The 19,817-nt window shown below is 50.5% G+C and overlaps 1 protein-coding gene across 5 annotated transcripts in view; it reads left to right on the top strand.

Moving 5' to 3' along the window:
- Positions 1-19,817, top strand: part of PNPLA7 (patatin like phospholipase domain containing 7) — a 63,740-nt gene that overhangs the window by 37,779 nt on the left and 6,144 nt on the right. For all 5 annotated transcript variants that reach the window (XM_019438347.2, XM_019438346.2, XM_019438350.2 and 2 more), the window contains 6 exons: positions 1,267-1,416; positions 10,027-10,090; positions 10,288-10,456; positions 11,489-11,671; positions 12,490-12,608; positions 19,298-19,454. In XM_019438347.2, the coding sequence (XP_019293892.2) occupies positions 1,267-1,416; positions 10,027-10,090; positions 10,288-10,456; positions 11,489-11,671; positions 12,490-12,608; positions 19,298-19,454 (842 nt within the window). The remainder of the gene's footprint in view (positions 1-1,266; positions 1,417-10,026; positions 10,091-10,287; positions 10,457-11,488; positions 11,672-12,489; positions 12,609-19,297; positions 19,455-19,817) is intronic.

The raw sequence follows: 19,817 nt of genomic DNA, 5'->3' as shown, positions 1-19,817 counted from the left end.
GGGGTCCGGGACCCAGCCAGTGGGCCCTGCTCTCTGCACCCTTCTCAGCCTCCTTGGGGCAGGCAGGTGGGGCATCCTGCTCGTCTCCCTTTCAGCCAGAACCAGGACCTCCCAGTGCCTCCGGTGGAGGCAGAGAAGGCCATGCAAAGCTAGCGAGAGGGTCCCCTTTGGTTCAGCCTCAGACAGAGGATGCTGATGTCAGAGGTTGCTGGGAAAGACACAGAGGAGGGGGCTTCCCAGAGGAGAAGCTTCAGGGAAACTGGCACAAAGGGGCCTCTCTGCCACCCTGTGTGCAGACAGTGACCAGCTCGCAGCCCTTGTGTTTCCCTGCCCCAGATTAGCTCTGAGCCGCCCCCTCTCTCTGCTGTCCTACATCCCCTCCCTCTGGCTTCTGGGTCAGGCCGTGCCAGGACCCACACTCCACTGCTCAAGAACCGCCACTCCTCACCCGGGGCAAGATGAGCAGAGTCAGAAATGGACTCTGTTTTGGAGGAGCTGGGCCCTCTGGTGTGGCCTGTGCAGACGCTTGGCTGTGCACGTCAGGGGTCGGGGCGTGGCAGGCAGCTGGCTGGGCAACAAGCAGTCAGGGAGCCAGCAAGAGAGCCCTCGGCGTGTCCAGTCTATGGGAGACCCGAGTCTGCCTGGGATGTGGCTGGCGGGAGGGAGAGGCTGCCCCCCTTGGCTGCCTCCGTGAAAATAGGAGGTGCCGTTGGCCGTGTAGTGACTGTTGTTGGAAATAAACTTCCAGAGACCCTCTGACTAATGACCTTGTGGGTCAGCACATCTGCTGCCTCCTTCCCTGCCGCTGCGGGGGCCCCAGGGAGGCACGTCTGGAGGACAGAGAGTCCGTGGCCTCAGGGACCGGAAGTTCTACCTGCACTGGCTTGTCCACCCCCTCCCCCTCCCCCACCCCTGCCCCCAGTCGTTCTTACTGCAGGAGGTGGGCCTCACGTGGCAGAGCATTTTAACTCCGGGCCTCATGCTTTCTCCTGTGTGCTGTGTCTGTCTTCTCAGTCTCCCCTGAGGCTCGAGTGTGTGAAACGCAAGGTGCTCACGGTGTGGGCTGGTACTCCAGCGGAGAGGCAGGGTGGTCCTTGGGTGGGCGGGAGAAGTTCGGACTGTGCGGGCCTGGAGCAAGCCCCGGTGCCCCTTCCTCTCTCCCAGGCCCCCGTGCCCTGGTGCCATCTAGAAACAATTAGGCACACCTCCAGACTGCCCGGGAGCCGCCCAGCCCCTCAGGCCTACTCACGACCCTGTGTTTTGCAGGTCACCAGTTTGGGCTACACACTGCAGGCAGCAAGTGGGACTCGGGGAACCCTGCCAGCAACCTCTCCACGGTGGCGGTCATGCCTGTGTCGGAGGATGTGCCCCTCACCGCCTTTGCCCTGGAGCTCAAGCACGCCCTCGGTGCCATCGGTGAGTCCTGCCCGAGGCCACCTGGGATCTGCTCAAGCCCTCCTCTTCTTGCTTCTTGGTCCTTCCGGTTCCTTCTGCAAGTGCAGTTAGTGTCGTCCTCACAGCTAAGCCTTGGGCGGGGGGTGCGGGGAGGGGGTGCTCGGGAGAGGACAGGAGCGGAAGAGCATCCACCAGGAGTTTTCTGAGGGTCTTGATGGCAGACGCTGTGTCACGGGAGCCTGTGTCACCCGCCCCTTGCAGCTGCTCCTCCGGCATGGTTGGGGGCTCCCTGTGTGGAGGCGACTCTGTGGCTGCAGGAGCTGGCTGACAGCGGGGAAAATGCCCTCAGTTGAGGTCAGGGAGCTTGGGTAGTGTTTCCAGATTCCTGACAGCTGTTAAGCTTTAGAATTCAAAAACAAGGAGTTGAAATTCCTGAGAACTCTTAGGAACTCCCCAAATCATAAAGTGTTATGTATTCTTAACACTTTATTTGTAAGTTTTCATGTAATCGTGAGTAACTATAGTAATAGTAAATCGATTTTCTGTGATATGGTAATGCTGAAAATTTCAGGGGTTGTCTTTATTTTTTTTAATTATTTTTTAATTTTAATTTTATTTTTGAAAGAACACAAGCGGGGATGGGCGGGGGCGCAGAGAGAGAGGGGGACAGAGGATCTGAGGTGGGTTCTGAGCTGTCACCACAGAGCCCGACACAAGGCTTGAAATCATGAACTGTGAGATCATGACCTGAGCTAAAGTCGGATGCTTAACCCACTGAGCCACCCAGGTGCCCCGGGGTTGTCTTTTAAAGAATGACATGAGAATAAATGCAGTGAGCATTAGATCACTGTCACGAAACAACGTGAGAAAGGTGTATGTTTTAATACCACGTGGAAAGGTTCTCTACTCGATGTAGACATTTGACAATAGAAAGCATTAAATAAATACCAAATAAAAAAGATTACTAAAGTTGGAAGGTTCTACTATAAGTACTTAAAACTTATTCTGAAGACAAAATTGTAAAATACAGAAGGCATTCATTGCCCTGTCAGTCTTGATCTTTGTTTCGTAACAAATACTCCAGATGTGGGGAATCCCATTCATCTCCCGTTGGCGTTGCACACACAGAGCATCTCCAAGTTGTATAGCAGGGATATCTTGCTTTCCTAAAAGCTTATTCCCTTTCTTAAAAACAAAAACAAAAACAAAAACAAAAACTTTATTTTGTAATAATTACAGATTCCGAGGAAGTTGCAGATAGTAGAAAGGACCGTGTACCATTCCCCCAGGTTATGTAACTGTCGCACCCAGTCAGGATAAGGAGATAGACATTTGTGGGGTCTGTGGGCCTTCAGGTGTCACTGGCTGTGACATGTGTATGCATGGGTGCATGTGCTCTGTGCCACTGTGGCTCCCATGTGTTCCTGCTGCCACCTCCAGGTACAGACCCCTCCCGCCCCCTGCTGCCCCTCCAGGTACAGACACCCCCACACCCCTCCAGATAGACTCTCACCAACACCATCCCCTGCCCTTCCAGGTACAGACCCCCGCCCCTTGCCCCTCCACAGCTCTGCTCTGGCAGCTTCTGTTTCATCATTCTGAGAGTATCATAAAAATGGAGTCCTACGCAGATGACCTCTGGATACTGGCTCTCTAGGCTCAGATGGTGCCACCTGTCCGTAGTTTGCTCCCTTTCACTGTGGAGACATAGCCTGAATGTACTTGGTTGCTTCACCTGTTGAAGGATATTTGGGTTTCTTCTGGTTTGGGGGTTTTGTGAATAAAGCTCTGTGACCTTTTGTGTCAAGGATTTTTGTATACTTGTGAGTGTCCATTTCTCTGGAAAGACGTCTCGGCATGTGGTGAGTGTGATAGATGTGTGTGCAGTCCTGAAGAGCTGCTGACCCTTCTAGAAGGCGGCTCTTCCTCGTCCTTGCCAGCCCTGGGAGCTGCCGTTGGTTTTTATGTCTGCTGCTCTGATGGGTGGGTAGTGAGAGCACATCACGGTTTCCATTTGGGTTCTCTAGTGGTTCACGACCCTCAGTGTCTCTTCCTATGCTTCCTTACCATGTGTGGGTCCTCTCTGCTCAAGTATCTGTTCATAACTTCTTATCTTTTGCTCCTTTTTGAGTGAGTTGTTTATTTTCTTACTGTTGAGTTTTGAGAATTCTTTTGAATGTTTGTTTATTTTTGAGAGAGAGAAAGAGCACAAGCAGGGGAGGGGCAGAGAGAGAGGGAGACACAGAATCTGAAGCAGGCTCCAGGCTCTGAGCTGTCAGCACAGAGCCCAACATGGGGCTTGAACTCCGTGAGAAGCCCTTGAACGGGCTTGAGGCACCGTGAGATCATGACCTGAGCCTTAAGCAGGACGCTTAACCAACTGAGCCACCCAGGTGCCCTAAGTTTTGAGAATTCTTTATGTACTCCAGATATGGGTCCTTTGCCGGGTCTGCGGTTTGCAGACGCGCTGCTCCCTCCTCTGCTGCTTCCCGGCTTTCACAGGCAGAACTGTCAATTTTGATGAAGTCCAGTTTATCAGTGTTTTTCTCTTATGGACTATGTTTTCAGTATCATTTCTAAAAATTCTGCACCTAGCCCTAGGGCCTAGATTTTCTCCTGTGTCTTTTCAAAAGACTTGAAGTTGGGGCACCTAGGTGGCTCAGTCAGTTAAGCATCGACTTGATCTCAGCTCGGGTCACGATCTCATGATATCATGGTCTGTGGGTTCGAGCCCCGCGTCTGGCTCTGTGCTGACAGCATGGAGCCTGCTTGGGATTCTGTCTCTCTGCTTCTATCCCCCTCGTGCTCTCTGTCTCTCTCTCTCTCAAAAATAAATAAATAAACTTAAAAAAAACCAAAAGGCTTACAAAAGTTTTACGTTTAAATTTATGATCTGTTTTGGAGCTAATTTTTGTAAAAGGTGTGAAGTTTAGGTAGAGGTTTAATTTTTTGCTTATGGATATCCAGTTGCCCCACCATCATTTGTTGAAAAACTCCATTCTTCCATTGAGTGGTCTTGGCACCCTCCTGAAAATCATTTTATCCATGTGAGGGTTCGTTTCTGGGCCATTCTGTCTTCATGCCAGCACCGCGCTGTGTTGATTACGGTAGCTCTGTAGTAGGTTTTGAAGTCAGGAAGTGTGCTTTGTTCCTTTTTTATTTTTCCTTTGACAGAAAGAGAGGGCGTAAGTGAGTGAGGGGCAGAGAGAGAGAGAGAGAGAGAGAGTGCAAGTGAGTGAGGGGCAGAGAGAGAGAAAGAGAGAAGTGGGGCTTGAACTCACTCGATGTGGGGCTCAAACTCAGGAACCGTGAAATCATGATCTGAGCGGAAGTCAGATGCTTAACACACCTGAGCCACGCAGGTGGCCTCCAGCTGTGTTCTTTTGCAGGGTTGTTTTCGCTGTTCAGGGTCCCTTGAGATCCGCAGGAGTTTCAGGACGTGCTTTTCTATTTCTGTGAGAAACTCGTTGGGATTCTGACAGGGATTGCGCTGGATCTGTGTTTCACTCTGGGCGGTACTGGCGTTGTGACAATATTCACTCGTCCAACCCATGAACGCAGGACATGTTCCCATGTTCTTAAGTCAATTCTTTAATCTCTTTCAGCAATGTTTTGTGGTTTTCAGTGTACAAGTTTAAGTTTATTCCTAATATTTTACTTAACAAATTTTTTTTTAACATTTATTTAATTTTGAGAGACAGAATACAAATGGGGGACAGGGCAGAGAGAGAGGGACACACAGAATCCAAGGCAGGCTCCAGGCTCTGAGCTGTCAGCATAGAGCCCAACGTGAGGCTCGAACTCATGAACTGTGAGATCATGACCTGAGCCGAAGTTGGACGCTTAACCAACTGAGCCACCCAGGTGCCCAGTGTTTTACTCTTTTTGATCCTGTTGTAAATGGAATTGTTTTCTTAACCTCTTCCTTAACCTCTGTCACTGTATAGGAAGAGAACTGACTTTTGTGTGTTGTTTTTGTGTCCTGCTGCTTCTCTTATTAGTTGTAACGGTTTTGGGTGGACTTTTTAGGATGTTCTACATATAAGATCATGTTGTTTCTGAGCTAAGATAATGTTACCTGTTCTTTTCCAATTTTAATGTCTTATATATTTTTTTCTCACCTAACTGCTCTGGCTGGGACTTCCAGCACAATGTTGAATAGAAGTGGTGAGAGCGGTCGCCCTTTCTTGTTCCTGGTCTTAGGGGAAAGCTTTCTCATGCCACTGGTGTGATGTCAGCTCAGGTTTATATGTATGGCCTTTAATATACTGAGGAAGTTTCTTTCCATTCATAGTTGTTTTTTTATTTTTTTAAGATTTTACTTTTGAGTCATCTCTACACCCAACGTGGGGCTTGAACGCACAACCTGGAGATCAAGAGTCGCACGTTCCACCAACCAAGCCAGCTGGGAGCCCCTGCTTCTTTTTATTTCTGTAAAATAAGTAATGTCCCCCTGCTGTAATTTCTGATTTTAGTGATTTGAGTCTTCTCTTTTTTTTCCTTTATTTATCTAGCTAAAGGTTTGTCAGTTTTGTTGATTCTCTCAAAAAAAGACTTCTGGTTTCATTGATTTTCTCTATTGTGTTTCTATTCTTTTCATTTATCTCTGTTCTAATCTCTTATTTCATTCCTCTGTCTGCTCTGGGTTTAGTTGGTACTCTCCCAAGGTATAATGTTAGGTCCTTGATCTGTGCATTTGCACATTTATAGTTTTGGGTCCCCTCTTCTTTCCTGGTGAGCTGCCCCTGGAGTTTGGAATGTTGTGTTTATGTTTTCACTGGTCCCAGGGTATTTTTTTAATCTCTTCTGCAGTTTCTTCTTAGACCTGTGGGTAGTTCAGGGCTGTTTTCTAATCTCCACATATTTGTGAATCTTCTGGTTCTCCTGTTACTAATTTCTAGTTTCATGCCATTGTGACTAGAAAAGATACTTGTAGGATTCAGTCTTAAAGTTTATTAAGACTTGTTTTGTGGCCTCACATACAGTGTGTCCTAGAGAATGTTGTGAAGTTTTTTGTTGTTATTGTTGTTTAAGTAAGCTCCATGCTCGTCGTGGGGATCGAACTCACAACCTTGAGGTCAAGAGTCGCACACTCCACCGACTGAGCCAGCCAGGCGCCCGTGGATAAAGTCCTGGAGAATGTTCTGAGAAGGTGTGTGGCCTGTTCTTCTGGGTGGTTAGTCTTGCCTCTGTGCCCTTTGGTGAGTGTGCAGTGGTGTCTCGTTATGGCTTTAATTTGTATTTCCCACTGACTGAGAAGTTTGTTTATTGGCCGTGGAGACACCCTCTTCTGTAAGTGCCTGTCAAGTCACCCAGTATCTTTATTGGGTTGCCATCTTTTCCTTGTTGATGGGTATTTTTTTGTGTAATCTCAGTACAGTTCCTTTTTTGGATGCTAATATTGCAGGTATCTTTTCCCGTCTGTGGCCTGCTTTTTTATTCGTTTAATGATGTCTTTTGACAAACAGAAGTTCTTAATTCTAATGCAGACCAATTTACCACATTTTTTCTTAAAAAAATTTTTTTTCAATGTTTATTTATTTGTGAGAGAGAGAGACAGAGACAGAGTGTGAGCAGGGGAGGGGCAGAGAGAGAGGGAGACAGAGAATCCGAAGCAGGCTCCAGGCTCCCAGCTGTCAGCCCAGAGCCCTAAGCAGGTTTGAACCCATGAGCCGTGAGATCATGACCTGAGCCAAAGTTGGACATTTAACCGACTGAGCCACCCAGGCGCCCCCAAATTTTCTTTTTTTAAAAAAAAATTTTATTTAATTTATTTTTGTAATTTACATCCAAGTTAGTTAAATAGTGCAACAGTGATTTCAGGAGTAGATTCCTTAATGCCCCTTACCCATTGAGCCCATCCCCCCCTCCCACAACCCCTCTAGTAACCCTCTGTTTGTTCTCTCTATTTAAGAGTCTCTTATGTTTTGTCCCCCTCCCTGTTTATTATTTTTGCTTCCCTTCCCTTATGTTCATCTGTTTTGTATCTTAATGTCCTCATACGAGTGAAGTCATATGATATTTGTCTTTCTCTAACTGACTAATTTTGCTTAGCATAATACTTTCTAGTTCCATCCACGTAGCTGCAAATGGCAAGCTTTCGTTCTTTTTGATTGCTGAGTAATACTCCATCATGTATATATACCACATCTTTATCCATTCATCTGTCAGTGGACATTTGGGCTCTTTCCATACTTTGGCTATTGTCGATAGCGTTGCTATAAACATGGGGGTGCACGTGCCCCTTCGAAACAGCACACCTGTATCCCTTGGATAAATACCTAGTAGGGCAATTGCTGGGTCATAGGGTAGTTCTATTTTTAGTTTTTTGAGGAACCTCCAGACTGTTTTCCAGAGTGGCTGCACCAGCTTGCGTTGCCACCAACAGTGCGAAAGAGATCCTCTTTCTCCGCATCCTCGCCAACATCTGTTGTTGCCTGAGTTGTTAATGTGAGCCATTCTGACAGGTGTGAGGTGGTATCTCCTTGTGGTTTTGATGTGTATTTCCCTGATGATGAGTGATGTCGAGCATTTTTTCATGTGTCGGTTGACCATCTGGATGTCTTCTTTGGAGAAGTAACTATTCATGTCTTTTGCCCATTTCTTCACTGGATTATTTGTTTTTTGGGTGTTGAGTTTGATAAGTTCTTTACAGATTTTGGATACTAACCCTTTATCTGATATGTCATTTACAAATATCTTCTCGCATTCCGTCAGTTGCCTTTTAGTTTTGCTGATTGTTTCCTTCGCCCAAATTTTTTTCTTATATTGTTACTGTTTTTTTGTGTTTTACCAAAGGAATTTCATCCTGCCCCCAAATCATGAAGATGTTCTTCTAAACACTTCATGCTTTTACCTTTCCTTTTCAGTTCACAATCCATTTAGGGTTGCTTTGGGTTATAATACAAGATAGAAGTCAAGATTCACTTTGTCTTCAGCGACCCAGAACCCTCCTTTAGAGAGACTTGAACTTGGCCCGCTGCTGTGCTGACACCTTTGCCAAAAGTCAGGTGCCCAGGCTTGTGTAGGCTGCCTTCTCTTCTGGAGGAAGATTCTAGGCTGATGGCCATTTTCTTCTAGCACTTGGAGGTTTTCATCTCCTCAGCTTCCAGTGTTTGGGAAGAAGGCTGTCCAGCAGCCAGGCCAGCGGTGACTGTCCAGGCCAGAGGGGGAGCAGCAGTCTGGCTGGATACCCACTTCAGCTGTGCCCCACAGAGCCACAGACCCAAGTGCAGATGAACCACCCTGTTTCCCCTCCCTTCCTGGACCTGCCCACTGCCTGGCCATAAGCAGACCCCTCCCAGGGACAGGGTCGGTCACCACACTCCCAACTGGCCGTAGCCGTAGCCTGTGCTGTGGGAGACCAGGGTCTCCTCAGAGCCCCCTGAGTCCAGGCAGGGGTGTCTACAAGGAGACATGCACTAGTGGGCATGCACTAGTGGGTCCCCGGAGGGCCTCAGGGCTGGGCTCTTCGGTGTTCCTGCAGCCAGACACAGCCTGCGCGTCACATCACGTCCTGCCTGTCCAGGAGGCGGTCGAGACGTGTCGCTGCAGTGCGCACAGCAGGGCCCACCCTTGCAGGCGCATGATGCAGCCCAGCCCCAAGAGGTCTCCCCTCCTCCATCGGGCCCGTGCCGGTGACCAACTAGAGCTGGTAGCAGGAGTGCAGGCCCCCAACCTGACCCGCTCCCTCACCCCAAGCCCCTGAGAGGAGGAGCTTCCCTACACCAGCAAGTTTCTGTCACTTAAGTCCGAGCTGTCCATGCGTGCCCATGGCTCATACCAGATAGCCATATCTCAGTAGGGACACCATCATCGTAGGACACACCCCCTATTTTGGGTGCCTCTAAAAGAGCAGATGCTGCCAGTTAAAATACGATGCGGTGATTTCTTAGCTCTCACCTTTTAACTGTCTGCTCTTGGAGAGCTCTGTACAAGCACAGGAATGAGAAGAAAGCCCTCAGGACTCCTGGGTCTTCTCCATCCCTGGGTTGTGGGTGCTCATCTGCGGCCCCCAGTGCATGTGAGCCCCTGGTGACCTTTCTGCGGACCCTGATGCTGGGCCTCCTGGTTGGGCGGGCCCTGACACCTGTGTCCATGTAGACATCGTAGATGAAAGATGCATGCTGATTTCAGAGACAACAAAATGTGAAAAGAAGCATCTCCACATGCGTGACTACACCACCACACCATATTGGAACCCAGCCAACCTCACTCGTGTGGATTTGGGGAATTATATTATCTTGCATTTTACAAACTGTGCTTCCCCTGCCCCCAACACACATACACACACACACACACACAGTATCAGTGTTGCAGAGATATGTCAGTGTTGCAGAGTGAGGTTCAGAGAGCCCCCTGCTGCCACCCGCTGAGCTCTTGAGCTGGCACAGCCCTCCGAGCTCCTCTGCTCAGCACCTACTCCTACACCAGGTGATCTCAGCTGTCCAGAGGGTCTCCTCTGTGCACAGAGGGAAGTGTCGCCCAGATACAGGCACTCCCTCTTTGAAACAAGAAAGGCTTCTCATTGTTCTCAAGAAGACCAGACCTCTAGGGAGGGAGTGGGCGCTCTCATCTGTGGGGAGGTGGGCTGCCAGGACAGCTTTCTGTAATTTATGTGTGTGTTTTCAGGCCCTGTCCTACTGCTGACCAGTGACAACATCAAACAGCGCCTTGGCTCTGCTGCTCTGGACAGGTATACCAGCCTCCGTGTGGAAAACAGTCTGGCCGACCCTAGCTTCTTGCTCGCAGCAGGTCCAAACACAGCCTGGCATCTGCATCCCCCACGTCCCCTGGTGTTTGTGTCCCTCGCGTCTGCAACCCCTGCAACTGTACACCCCCATGTCCACACGTGCCCTGGCCTCTGCACCGCACCATGACCGTGCCTTCCAGTATCCACGAGTACCGGCTGTCCAGCTGGCTGGGGCAGCAGGAGGACATCCACCGCATCGTGCTCTACCAGGCGGACAGCACGCTCACACCGTGGACCCAGCGCTGCATCCGGCAAGCCGACTGCATCCTCATCGTGGGCCTGGGAGAGCAGGAGCCCACTGTGGGCGAGGTAACCGGTTGGAGCTGCCAGGGGGCGGGGCCTCTGTGGGCGGGGCTGTCGGAGGGCAGGGTGGCAAGGACAGGGGTGGTGGAGGCAGGGCTGCAGGCGGGCCAGGTTCTGGTCAGGGGCCACTCTCCTCACAGCCCTGTTTCTCTGTCTTTTCCTTTGAATGAAATATTTCAAGAACCCAGGAAAAGACATAATAAAAGCCGACACCCATATAGCTCCTCTTCATGGTTTGAAACGTTTTGCTGTATTCACCTGTGGTGGTGGTTTTAGCACAAAGCAGGGCAGGCGCCCTGAAGTGGCCCGCAGGTGGCCTCTTGTGAAGTTGAGTGTCCTGAGTTTTACTATGAGGTGTACAGCACAGCTTCACAGATCTACATCTGATATAAATAGTGCCCTATTTTATATCACTGTGAAATGTCCCTTTTCCCTCAACACTTAGGTGTTTAAGATTTATCCATATTGTTTCACTGGGTTCTGTGGCTGTTTAGTTTCCTATTTGTGAGTACCCCACCATCTGTCTGTTCTCAGCTGTGAAGTTACGTCGTCAGCCCACTTTGTTTCCAGCTTCAAGGGTATGAAGTGTAGGCTTGCCTTCCCTTAGCACACATTCCCCATCTCCTTCCTCTCTGATCCCAGGGCAGCTAAAAATTACCCATCTCTGAAGCGGGCTCCTCTTCTGCAGGGAGAGATGCAGGGAGTGTTTGCGGACACATCATTTGAGAAGGTCACAGTGTGTGCATATGCGGAGGAGGTGTTAGGAAAACGGACGGGGGGAGGCCTCTCCCTTCCTGTACACCCCAGAGCTCCCTGTGGCCACCCTTACCTAGCTCAGCGTGCATCAGGCATATGGCCGGGCAGACCCCTGGGTCACAGCTTCGAGAGCCGAAGGGCAGCTCACACCACGGCTGAGCCGGCTCACAGAACCAGGGTGCCACCTGCCAAGGCCCTGCCCTCAGCCCTCCTGCCCGTGTGCGGCAGCGTCCGGAGCGGGGCCTCTGTCCTGCCGAGGCCTCAGGCTCTGCCCTCCTGCAGCTGGAGCGGATGCTGGAGAGCACGGCCGTGCGAGCCCAGAAGCAGCTGGTCCTGCTGCACCGGGAGGAAGGGCCCGCACCCTCCCGCACCGTGGAGTGGCTGAACATGCGCAGCTGGTGCTCCGGCCACCTGCACCTGTGCTGCCCGCGCCGCGTCTTCTCCCGGAGAAGCCTGCCCAAGCTGGTGAGGCCCGGGCGCTGGGCTGGACTGACGGGAACTCCTGGCCTACAGAACACAGCCTTCCTGACTTGTGATTGCCAAGCTCATTTCCTTCTCGCTCCCTCTCTGGGTCTCTGTAGTCTGAGGTCGCCGGGGTGCTGATAAGGGGAGCTTGCTTCTCTGTAAGCTTACGTTTGCTTGAGTTGATCTTTGGGAGCAGCACCTGGGAGGTTGTTGATGCAGCCCCCGTCCATGAGCAGGTGTCCGTCTTTCGGGTCGCAGAGGGGAGGCACGTAGCCTGACAGAGACATGCTGGCACGCACGTACCTCCACGGGGAGCCTGGGGGAGAGGTCACCAGAGCCTGCCAAGGGGGAGGAGGGAGCCTCCTCAGCCCTGGGGGCTTTGCGGGGCTGGGGCCCCACAGGCTGCCCACACTCCACAGCCTATCTGGCCCCGCGACTCAGTGAACAGTGTCCTGACAGTGGCGGCTGTGCCTGGGAGCCTGTGCCCTGGAGCACCCTCCACCCTGGTGGCTGGCAGGGTCTTAGCTGGGGTTTGGGCTTGGTATCCCTCTTGGTACAGCTCTCCTGGGGCTCTGTGGTCTCCTGCTGGACGTGTGGGTATGTAGTCCATCTGCCCACCCTGTCCCCTCACCCATGTGCCCTGTGAGGTCCTCTTCCCAGGCATGCCTAGGCACCAAGGTGCTGCCAGCATCAGTATCAGACAGACCCTGCTGTGTCCTGGAGAGGGCTTTGGGTCAGGAGTCGAGGAGGCCACCCCGGTCAGGTCACAGTGTGTACAACTTGGCCTAGCCCTCCCTGTCTGCCGACCCCTCTCCCAGGTGGAGATGTACGAGCGAGTCTTCCAGAGGCCCCCAGATCGGCACTCGGACTTCTCCCGCCTGGCTCGGGTGCTGACTGGCAACGCCATCGCCCTGGTGCTTGGGGGTGGAGGAGCAAGGTGAGTCCCCACCCCATCCCACCCACAGCTGCGTGTGTGTGTGTGTGTGTGTGTGTGTGTGTGTGTGTGTGCACGTGCGCACGCGCACTCTAATGCTGACCAAGAGGCCTCTGAGCTGGTCCCAGGAGCAGTCCCCATAGATAGGCCCAGTGCATGACCAAGCATGTTTCCGCCCCTGGGTGCACATTGCCAAGCAGTGCTTCCCATAGGCACCCCCAGGTTTTAACGTTTGCCAGTGCAGTAGATTTGTTCTGATTGTCTTTGCTAGAAGTGTCTGCTTGTCTGTTAGCCATTCACACTTCCTCTGAGAACTCTGTTCTTGTCCTTTGCCAGTCTTCCCATTGGGCTGCAGGTGAGTTTCTTTCCATTTTAATACATACTTTATAGACCAATGTCCTGGTGTGCTTGCAAATGTAGCACAGCGTTCTTCAGTTCTGCGGGCTGATCAGTTCCTTACAGGACTTTTAACCCAAATAACTGCTACCCTGTGTTTGTCATTGTGGCACACGCCTCCTTCCTCCTGAATTTAAAGAGGCATATACACCTGGAACAGACGTGGAGCCCCGGAACACAGTGAGGAGGTGCGAGCAGTGCCTCCCACAACACCTGTGCTGGGGGTGCCCTGTGGGGTGGAGTCCCTCACGCTTCCCCCCCTGCTCTGGCCGAATGAGGTGCGCAGGGCCTCCTGAGCACTATACATACACCCCACCCCCCAGCCCTGCTGGTGCTGCTGGCCTCTCTCCCGTGGGCCCTGCAGAAGGTGCCTGGCTCAGCATCTCCTGGTTCCAAGGACATCCCTTTCAGAGTGAGCTGGAGGAGGGGCGGGGGGGGGGGGGCTCGGAAACATTAAAACCTCTTAGGAGTATCCCCCCTTAGGGGGGACTCTCCAAGGTTTTGTCTCCTGCCTGTGGAGCCAGACCTGTGCTCACACCTGGCGAATTAAAGTCAGAGATGCCGTCCAGCCTCAAGGTCAAGGGAGACCCAGACTCTCTTCTCTAGAAAAGATCGGGATAATGCAGAGGAGCAGTCCAACCCCACTGTGTGCACTTTCCACCTGGAAACCTCTGAGGCCTGGCGTCTGGCCTGAGGCCCTTCCTGACAGGAGGGTGTGTAGACACACAGACCCCACCCCTGCTCACCCCAGCATGGGGAGTCGCCGCCTCGCTCCAGGGTGTCCTGCTCACCCCCAGACTTGGCCTGCCCCGAGTGACGCGGCACAATCCGAGCACCCTCTGGTGCCATGCTTTTGCTTGAAAGCTGAGCCAGTCAGCCTGGAGAACGAGGTGATTTACCTAACATTGCCTGATGGAGGGCAAGACCCAGGCTACTTCCTGTGGGACTAGGACAGTGAGGTGGCCCAGAGCTGACCCAGACTTGGACCTGGTTTGTAGGCCAGGATGATGTGATCAATGGCATTTAAAAAATTTTTTTTCTCATAAGTTTATTTAGTTTGAGAGAGAGCGAGCGCACGTCTGTGCATGGGAGCAGGGAAGGGTCAGAGAGAGAATCCCAAGCAGGCTCTGCACCATCGTTGCAGAGCCTGACATGGGGCTCAGTCCCGTGAACTGCCAGATCATGACCTGAGCTGAAAAACCAAGAGCCAGAAGCTTGACCGACTGAGCCACCCAGGCGCCACGATCAACAGCATTTTCAATGAAAATTTAGTTTTAGTCAAAATAATACTTAGTTTATAGCCACGTGGCCATTGCCTTGAGGCCATCGTCTGCTGTCTCGCCCGGCACCAAACCCAGAGACATCCCAGAGAAGATCACTGGGAGCATAAAAATAATACTTAGTTTATAGCCACGTGGCCATTGCCTTGAGGCCGTCGTCTGCTGTCTCGCCCGGCACCAAACCCAGAGACATCCCAGAGAAGATCACTGGGAGCATAGTCATCTCTCTGCTCATCTGCATTTCTCAACAGCATAGCCATTCTGTTCTTTCAGTTTTAGATTATTGAGTTCCTAACCCATCCCCAGTTTATCTGTCCTTCATTCATCTGTCTGTCGTCGGCCATCCATCTGTCCACCTGTACATCTATCCATCACCCGTCTTCTGTCTGTCTCCCTCCTCACCACTCAGTTCCCAGTGTGGTTCCCATGCCGGTCAAGCTAGTTGTCACCATTTCTATTACTATGACGTGGTGCTTATTCAGGGCTCAGTCACACCACATTGCATAGTACGGCTGTATTTCCTTCCTTGGAGTTAATAATTGTTGCAATTGCCATTTTCTGTTTCCTGGGGGTCATTAATTGGTGCCCAGACACTGCTCTGGAGCATCAGCCTCCTGTCAGCTTGCTCGCCATCTCTGGTGGCCTCTGCTTCACCGTGTGTGGGAGCCACCCCCTCCAGGTCTCCCGGCGCCTCTGGGCTCTGCCCGTGATGTTGTCTTGGAGTTTCCCTTAACTGTTATCCTGGGAACTTCTTGGTCTCTCTTCTGCATTCAACTCCATTTCCTGGATTCCATTCCTTCCTCTTTCTTGACATACTCCTGATTTGGGTAGCGTTCATACTCTAGACACTTCCTTAAGAGAAGACATCTGGGAAGTAAAAGTTTTAAGATTCTGTGTAGCAGAAAATGTCCTTGATGACAGTCTGGGTGTGGAATCCAACATGGAAGTAATTTTCCCTGAGAATTTCTAAGGGGGTGCTGCCATTGTCTTTCTAGCTTCCAGTGTCGCTGTTGAGATGCCCAATCCCACTTTATTTGTGAGGTCTGTTTCCCCTCTGGAAGCCGTGGGGGGAGTCTTTTCATTTTGGTCCTCGAAGGGACTTGGTGTGCCTTGGTGGCAGTGTGTTCATCCACTGGGCTGGGTGGGCCCCAGCAGGCCCTTCCGAATTTGGAAATCGTGAACTTCAGCTCTGGGGCGTGTTTTATGTTCTCCCACTCTGTCCTCTCTTCCAGGAGCTCCTGATGATCAGAAGCCAGGTCTTCCCTCTCCCTCATTTTCCATCCCTGCCTTTTTGTTCTACTTTCTAGATGGTTTTTCTCAGATGGATCTTCTAATTGCTCTATTCTGCTAAAGTATTTCTAATGTCTGAGTGCTTTCTTCATAGTTTTCTCTCCTTCTTCCGCTAGTGGAATACTGAATTTCTCTGAGAATATTCATGCAGGTGTTTCCTGGCTTCCTTAGCTTTTCTGTTTGTACTGGCTTGTGTCGCACACTGGGCCCAGTGTGTGAGGTTGTCTGTGTGCTCCAGGCCACATCGGCAGCACTGCTAAGTGTATTCCATTGTCTGCCACGCTTTGCTTACCCCGCTCCTCCTGTTGATGGGCACTCGGGTTAATTTTTGGCTTGGGAAACAGCTATAACTGTTCTTGTACAAATCTTTTTGTGCATGTATGTTCTTTTCTCTCGGGCAAATACCTAGGAGTGGAGCTACCTGGTCATGGGGGACGTTGTGCCGTTTTACACCCCCCACCAACACTGTTTGAAGTTCAGGTTCCCACATTTTTGCCAACCCTTGGTATTAACCTCATTTTGAATTGTTCTAAAGGGCATGTGGGGGCATCTGGTGATCTCCCTGGGGCCTAATGAGGTCACGTGCTCGCTGGCCCTTTGTGTATCTCATTTTATAAAGTAGTGTTTACATTCTTATCCATGTTTAACTGGTGGTTTGTCTTTTGTTATTGATTCAGGGGAATTATTTATATAATCTGAATACAAGTCTTTTGTCAGATAATATTTAGTAGTAATTCTGTCTCTCAATCTTTGACTTTTTGTTTTCTCAATGGTATTTTTTATGAATAGTTTTTAATTTTTATGAGGCGTGATTTTCCATTTTTTATGGTTACTGCTTCCGGTCTGCTGGGCTTCTGAGAGTTCTTGTCTATCCTAAGGTCACAAAGGCATTTTGCCTTCTTCTAGAAGCTCTGTGACTCCAGCTTGTGCATTCAGGTCTGTGAACCACCTGACACGTCTTGTGCCGGTCAAGGCTCTGTTCTCCTCATGTGGTCATCCAGCTGAGCCAGCACCTTTGGTTGTAGACTGTCCCTCCCCCGTGGCTGCTGTGTCCCCCACCAGAGCCCGTGGGCTCTGTCGTGTCTGTCCTTCACGACACCACTGCCACAGCTTTATGGTAAATCTTGACATCAGACGCTGCAAATTCCTGAGTTCTGTTTTTTTCAAAATTGTTTTTGGCCCTTCTAGGTCCTTTGCTTTTCCATATAAATTTTTAGAATCAGCTAAGTATTTTATGGGATTTTTTTCCTGTTGTAAATGTTTTCTTTTAAATTTCACTTTCAAGGTGTTTGTTGCCAGTATATAGAAATACAACTGATATTTGTAAATTGATGCTCTGTATCTTATAGCCGTGCTAAATTCACTTGTTCTAATGACTTTTTTATTTTTATTTTTGCATTTCCTATATACACAGTTATATCTTCTGAGAATAGAGCCAGTTTTTGTCTTTCTTTCCAAAATACGTATATGTCTTTTGTTTCTTCTTCTTGCCTTGTTGCACCGGTTAGACTTTCCAGTACAGTGCCGAGTGGAAGTGGGGCACACGTCTTGTCCTGTCGCCCGTGGGAGGGGGAGCATTCACTGCCGTCATCGAGTGTCACCTCGGCCGTGGTGTCTATGGTGCCCTGTGTCAGATGGAGGAAGCGCCCTTCTTTTCTTAGTTTGCTGAGTGCGTATCGTGGATGGTTGTTATTGTGTTTCTGTCGAGACGATCGTGTAATTTTTCTCCTTTATTCTGTTAATGTGGTGAATTGCATTGATCCTTAAATAAAGACTGATGTCTTCTGAGGGTAGACCTCTTGGCCCATGACGTGTTGCCCACTGCTGGACTCCCTTTGAATCTGTGTGAGGTTGGGCTGCACGTGGGTGTGCTTGCTGGCTTCAGAGTGGAGTTGGGAAGTGCCTCTTCCTCTCCTATTCTCTGGGAAGTTTTATGTGAAATTTGTGTTACTCTTCCTTATACGTTCAGTAGCACTCACTAGTAAAACCATCTGGACATACAGTCTTCTTTGTGAAGATTTAAAAAGGAAAGGTTCGGTCATATTGATGGGTGTAGTACAATTCAGATTCTCTTGTCAGTTTGGCACACTATGTCGTTCTAGGAATATGTCCATTTTATCTGAATTTTCCTACTTAGGCACGAGGTTCACACCTACTTCTCACTTTTGTAACTGAAGCATCTCTGCAGATGCGCCCTTTCTCACTCCTGACACCCCCTCCCTGCCTTTCCTTTTCTCGCAGGAGGGGCCGGGAGTTGGTCCTTTCCGAGCACCATTTGTTAGCTTTGTTGGTCCGCTCTACTGAGTCTTTTGTTTTTCTGCCTCATCAATTTCTGCTCTTACCTTTATTATTTCCGTAATTTGACTTGTTTGATTTAAACTGTTCTTTTTTTCCTAAGTTAGGGGTTGTAGATGTTGTGTTGTGACCTCAGGACGGAGAGGCCAGCCCTCCTGGGCTGCACCAGAGCACCCTCTGTCCAGACGTTTCCGCCCATCCCCTTCTCTTTCTGGACTCCTGCCGGATCCCACACATGCTCTAGGCTCCCGTACGTCTGTTCTAAGGAGCGGTCTCCATGTCCGTTCTGGGGTGTCCTGGGACTCAGTGAGGATTTTCTTGTGCCATCTCCATGCTTCATGGGTCTCCAGTGAGCCTGGTCTGCTGCTTAACCTGCTGAGTGAGGTCTTTATCTCAGACACTGTATTTTCCACTTGTAAGGTGGTGGTTGGCTCTATCCTATAGTTTCCAGTTCTGTGCCAAATTATCAATCTTGTCTTCAATTTCTTGAAAATTTTTTAGCCTGATACCTGAATATTTAATTTTTTTGTGGTGATATTAAATTTTGTTTTAATTGTGTTAAAATAAGCATGCGGGGCGCCTGCATGGCTCAGTCGGCTAAGCGTCCGACTTCAGCTCAGGTCACGATCTCGCGGTCCGTGGGTTCAAGCCCCACGTCGGGCTCTGTGCTGACAGCTCAGAGCCTGGAGCCTGCTTCAGAGTCTGTGTCTCCCTCTCTGACCCTCCCCTGCTTGTTCTCTCTCTCTCTTTCTCAAAAATGAATACACATTAAAAAAAATTAAATATGCATGCCATAAAATTTCCCACTATAAATATTTTTGAATGTGAAATTTAGCTGCATGAAGTACATTCACGATATTGTGCAACCATCACTACTCAGCTCTGGACCGTTTCCATCTTCCCAAACTGAACCTCTGTCCCTGTTACACCGTAGCCTGCCCCCACACCCCCCAACCCCAGTCCCCAGCCTCCGCTCTCTGTATCTGTGATCTTGACCCCTCCAGGTCCCTCATGTGAGGAGAGACCTTGTCCTTCTGTGTCTGCCTTCATTCACTTAGCGCAGGGTCCTCAAGTTCATCCATGTGTTAGAATTTTCTTCCTTAAGGCCAAGCAACATCCCTTGTACGTGCATGCCACACTTTGCTTACTCCCTCACCCATCACACACGTAGGCTGCTTGCCGCTTTTGGCCCCTGGGACTCTAATCATGGTGGTTGTAGAGCCTGCGTTGTGTCTGCTTCACAACTGCTGAGGCTCTGAGAGACATCCCGGTAATGGCCGCAGCCCCTCTTTGGGGCCATGTCTTTGAGGCAGGCACTGAGGAGGAGGAGGTAGATGGGGATGACTGTCTCTGGGTCCTTTTGCCAGCACACGGCAGGTGCTGTTCCTGGCAACAGTGCTTACTTCTGCTCTGTGCTCCTGCTTGGCGTAGAGGCTGTGCCCAGGTTGGCATCATCCGGGCCCTGACGGAGTGTGGCATCCCTGTGGACATGGTTGGAGGGACGTCCATCGGGGCCTTCATGGGCGCCCTATACTCCGAGGAACGGAACTACAGCCAGATACGGATCCGGGCCAAGCAGTGGGCTGAGGTGAGGGGCCTCTGCCCTCCCTGGAGCTCAGCACCAGGTCCCTGTGGTGCTGTGGGGGGCGGGAGGGCATTGGGACCTTTGGCCCCTGATCACGCTCTGCAAGGCTCTGGCCTCAGATTGGGGTTTACAGGGTGGTGAGGGAATGGGGAGCACAAAAGAGATAAGGACATCAGTGTTGGGAGGTTTGGCTCTGGTTGGTGCCTGGTCTTCATTTATAAAGGTGACTGAGGACAACATGGAGAGGTCAGCACCACCGGAAGGAAAGTGCCCACCCTACAGGACCACATGGGAGCACCCATGCCTGCGAGGCAGCGGAGAGGAGCAAGGGGAAGGCTGAGGCCAGAGCCTTTATGGGGTTTCTGT

Source organism: Panthera pardus, unplaced genomic scaffold, assembly GCF_024362965.1.
Source record: "Panthera pardus isolate Hobbes unplaced genomic scaffold, ASM2436296v1 HiC_scaffold_20, whole genome shotgun sequence".
Lineage (NCBI taxonomy): Eukaryota > Metazoa > Chordata > Mammalia > Carnivora > Felidae > Panthera > Panthera pardus.
The sequence above is the reverse complement of the archived record's forward strand: the minus strand, read 5'-3'. Positions and strand labels throughout refer to the sequence as shown.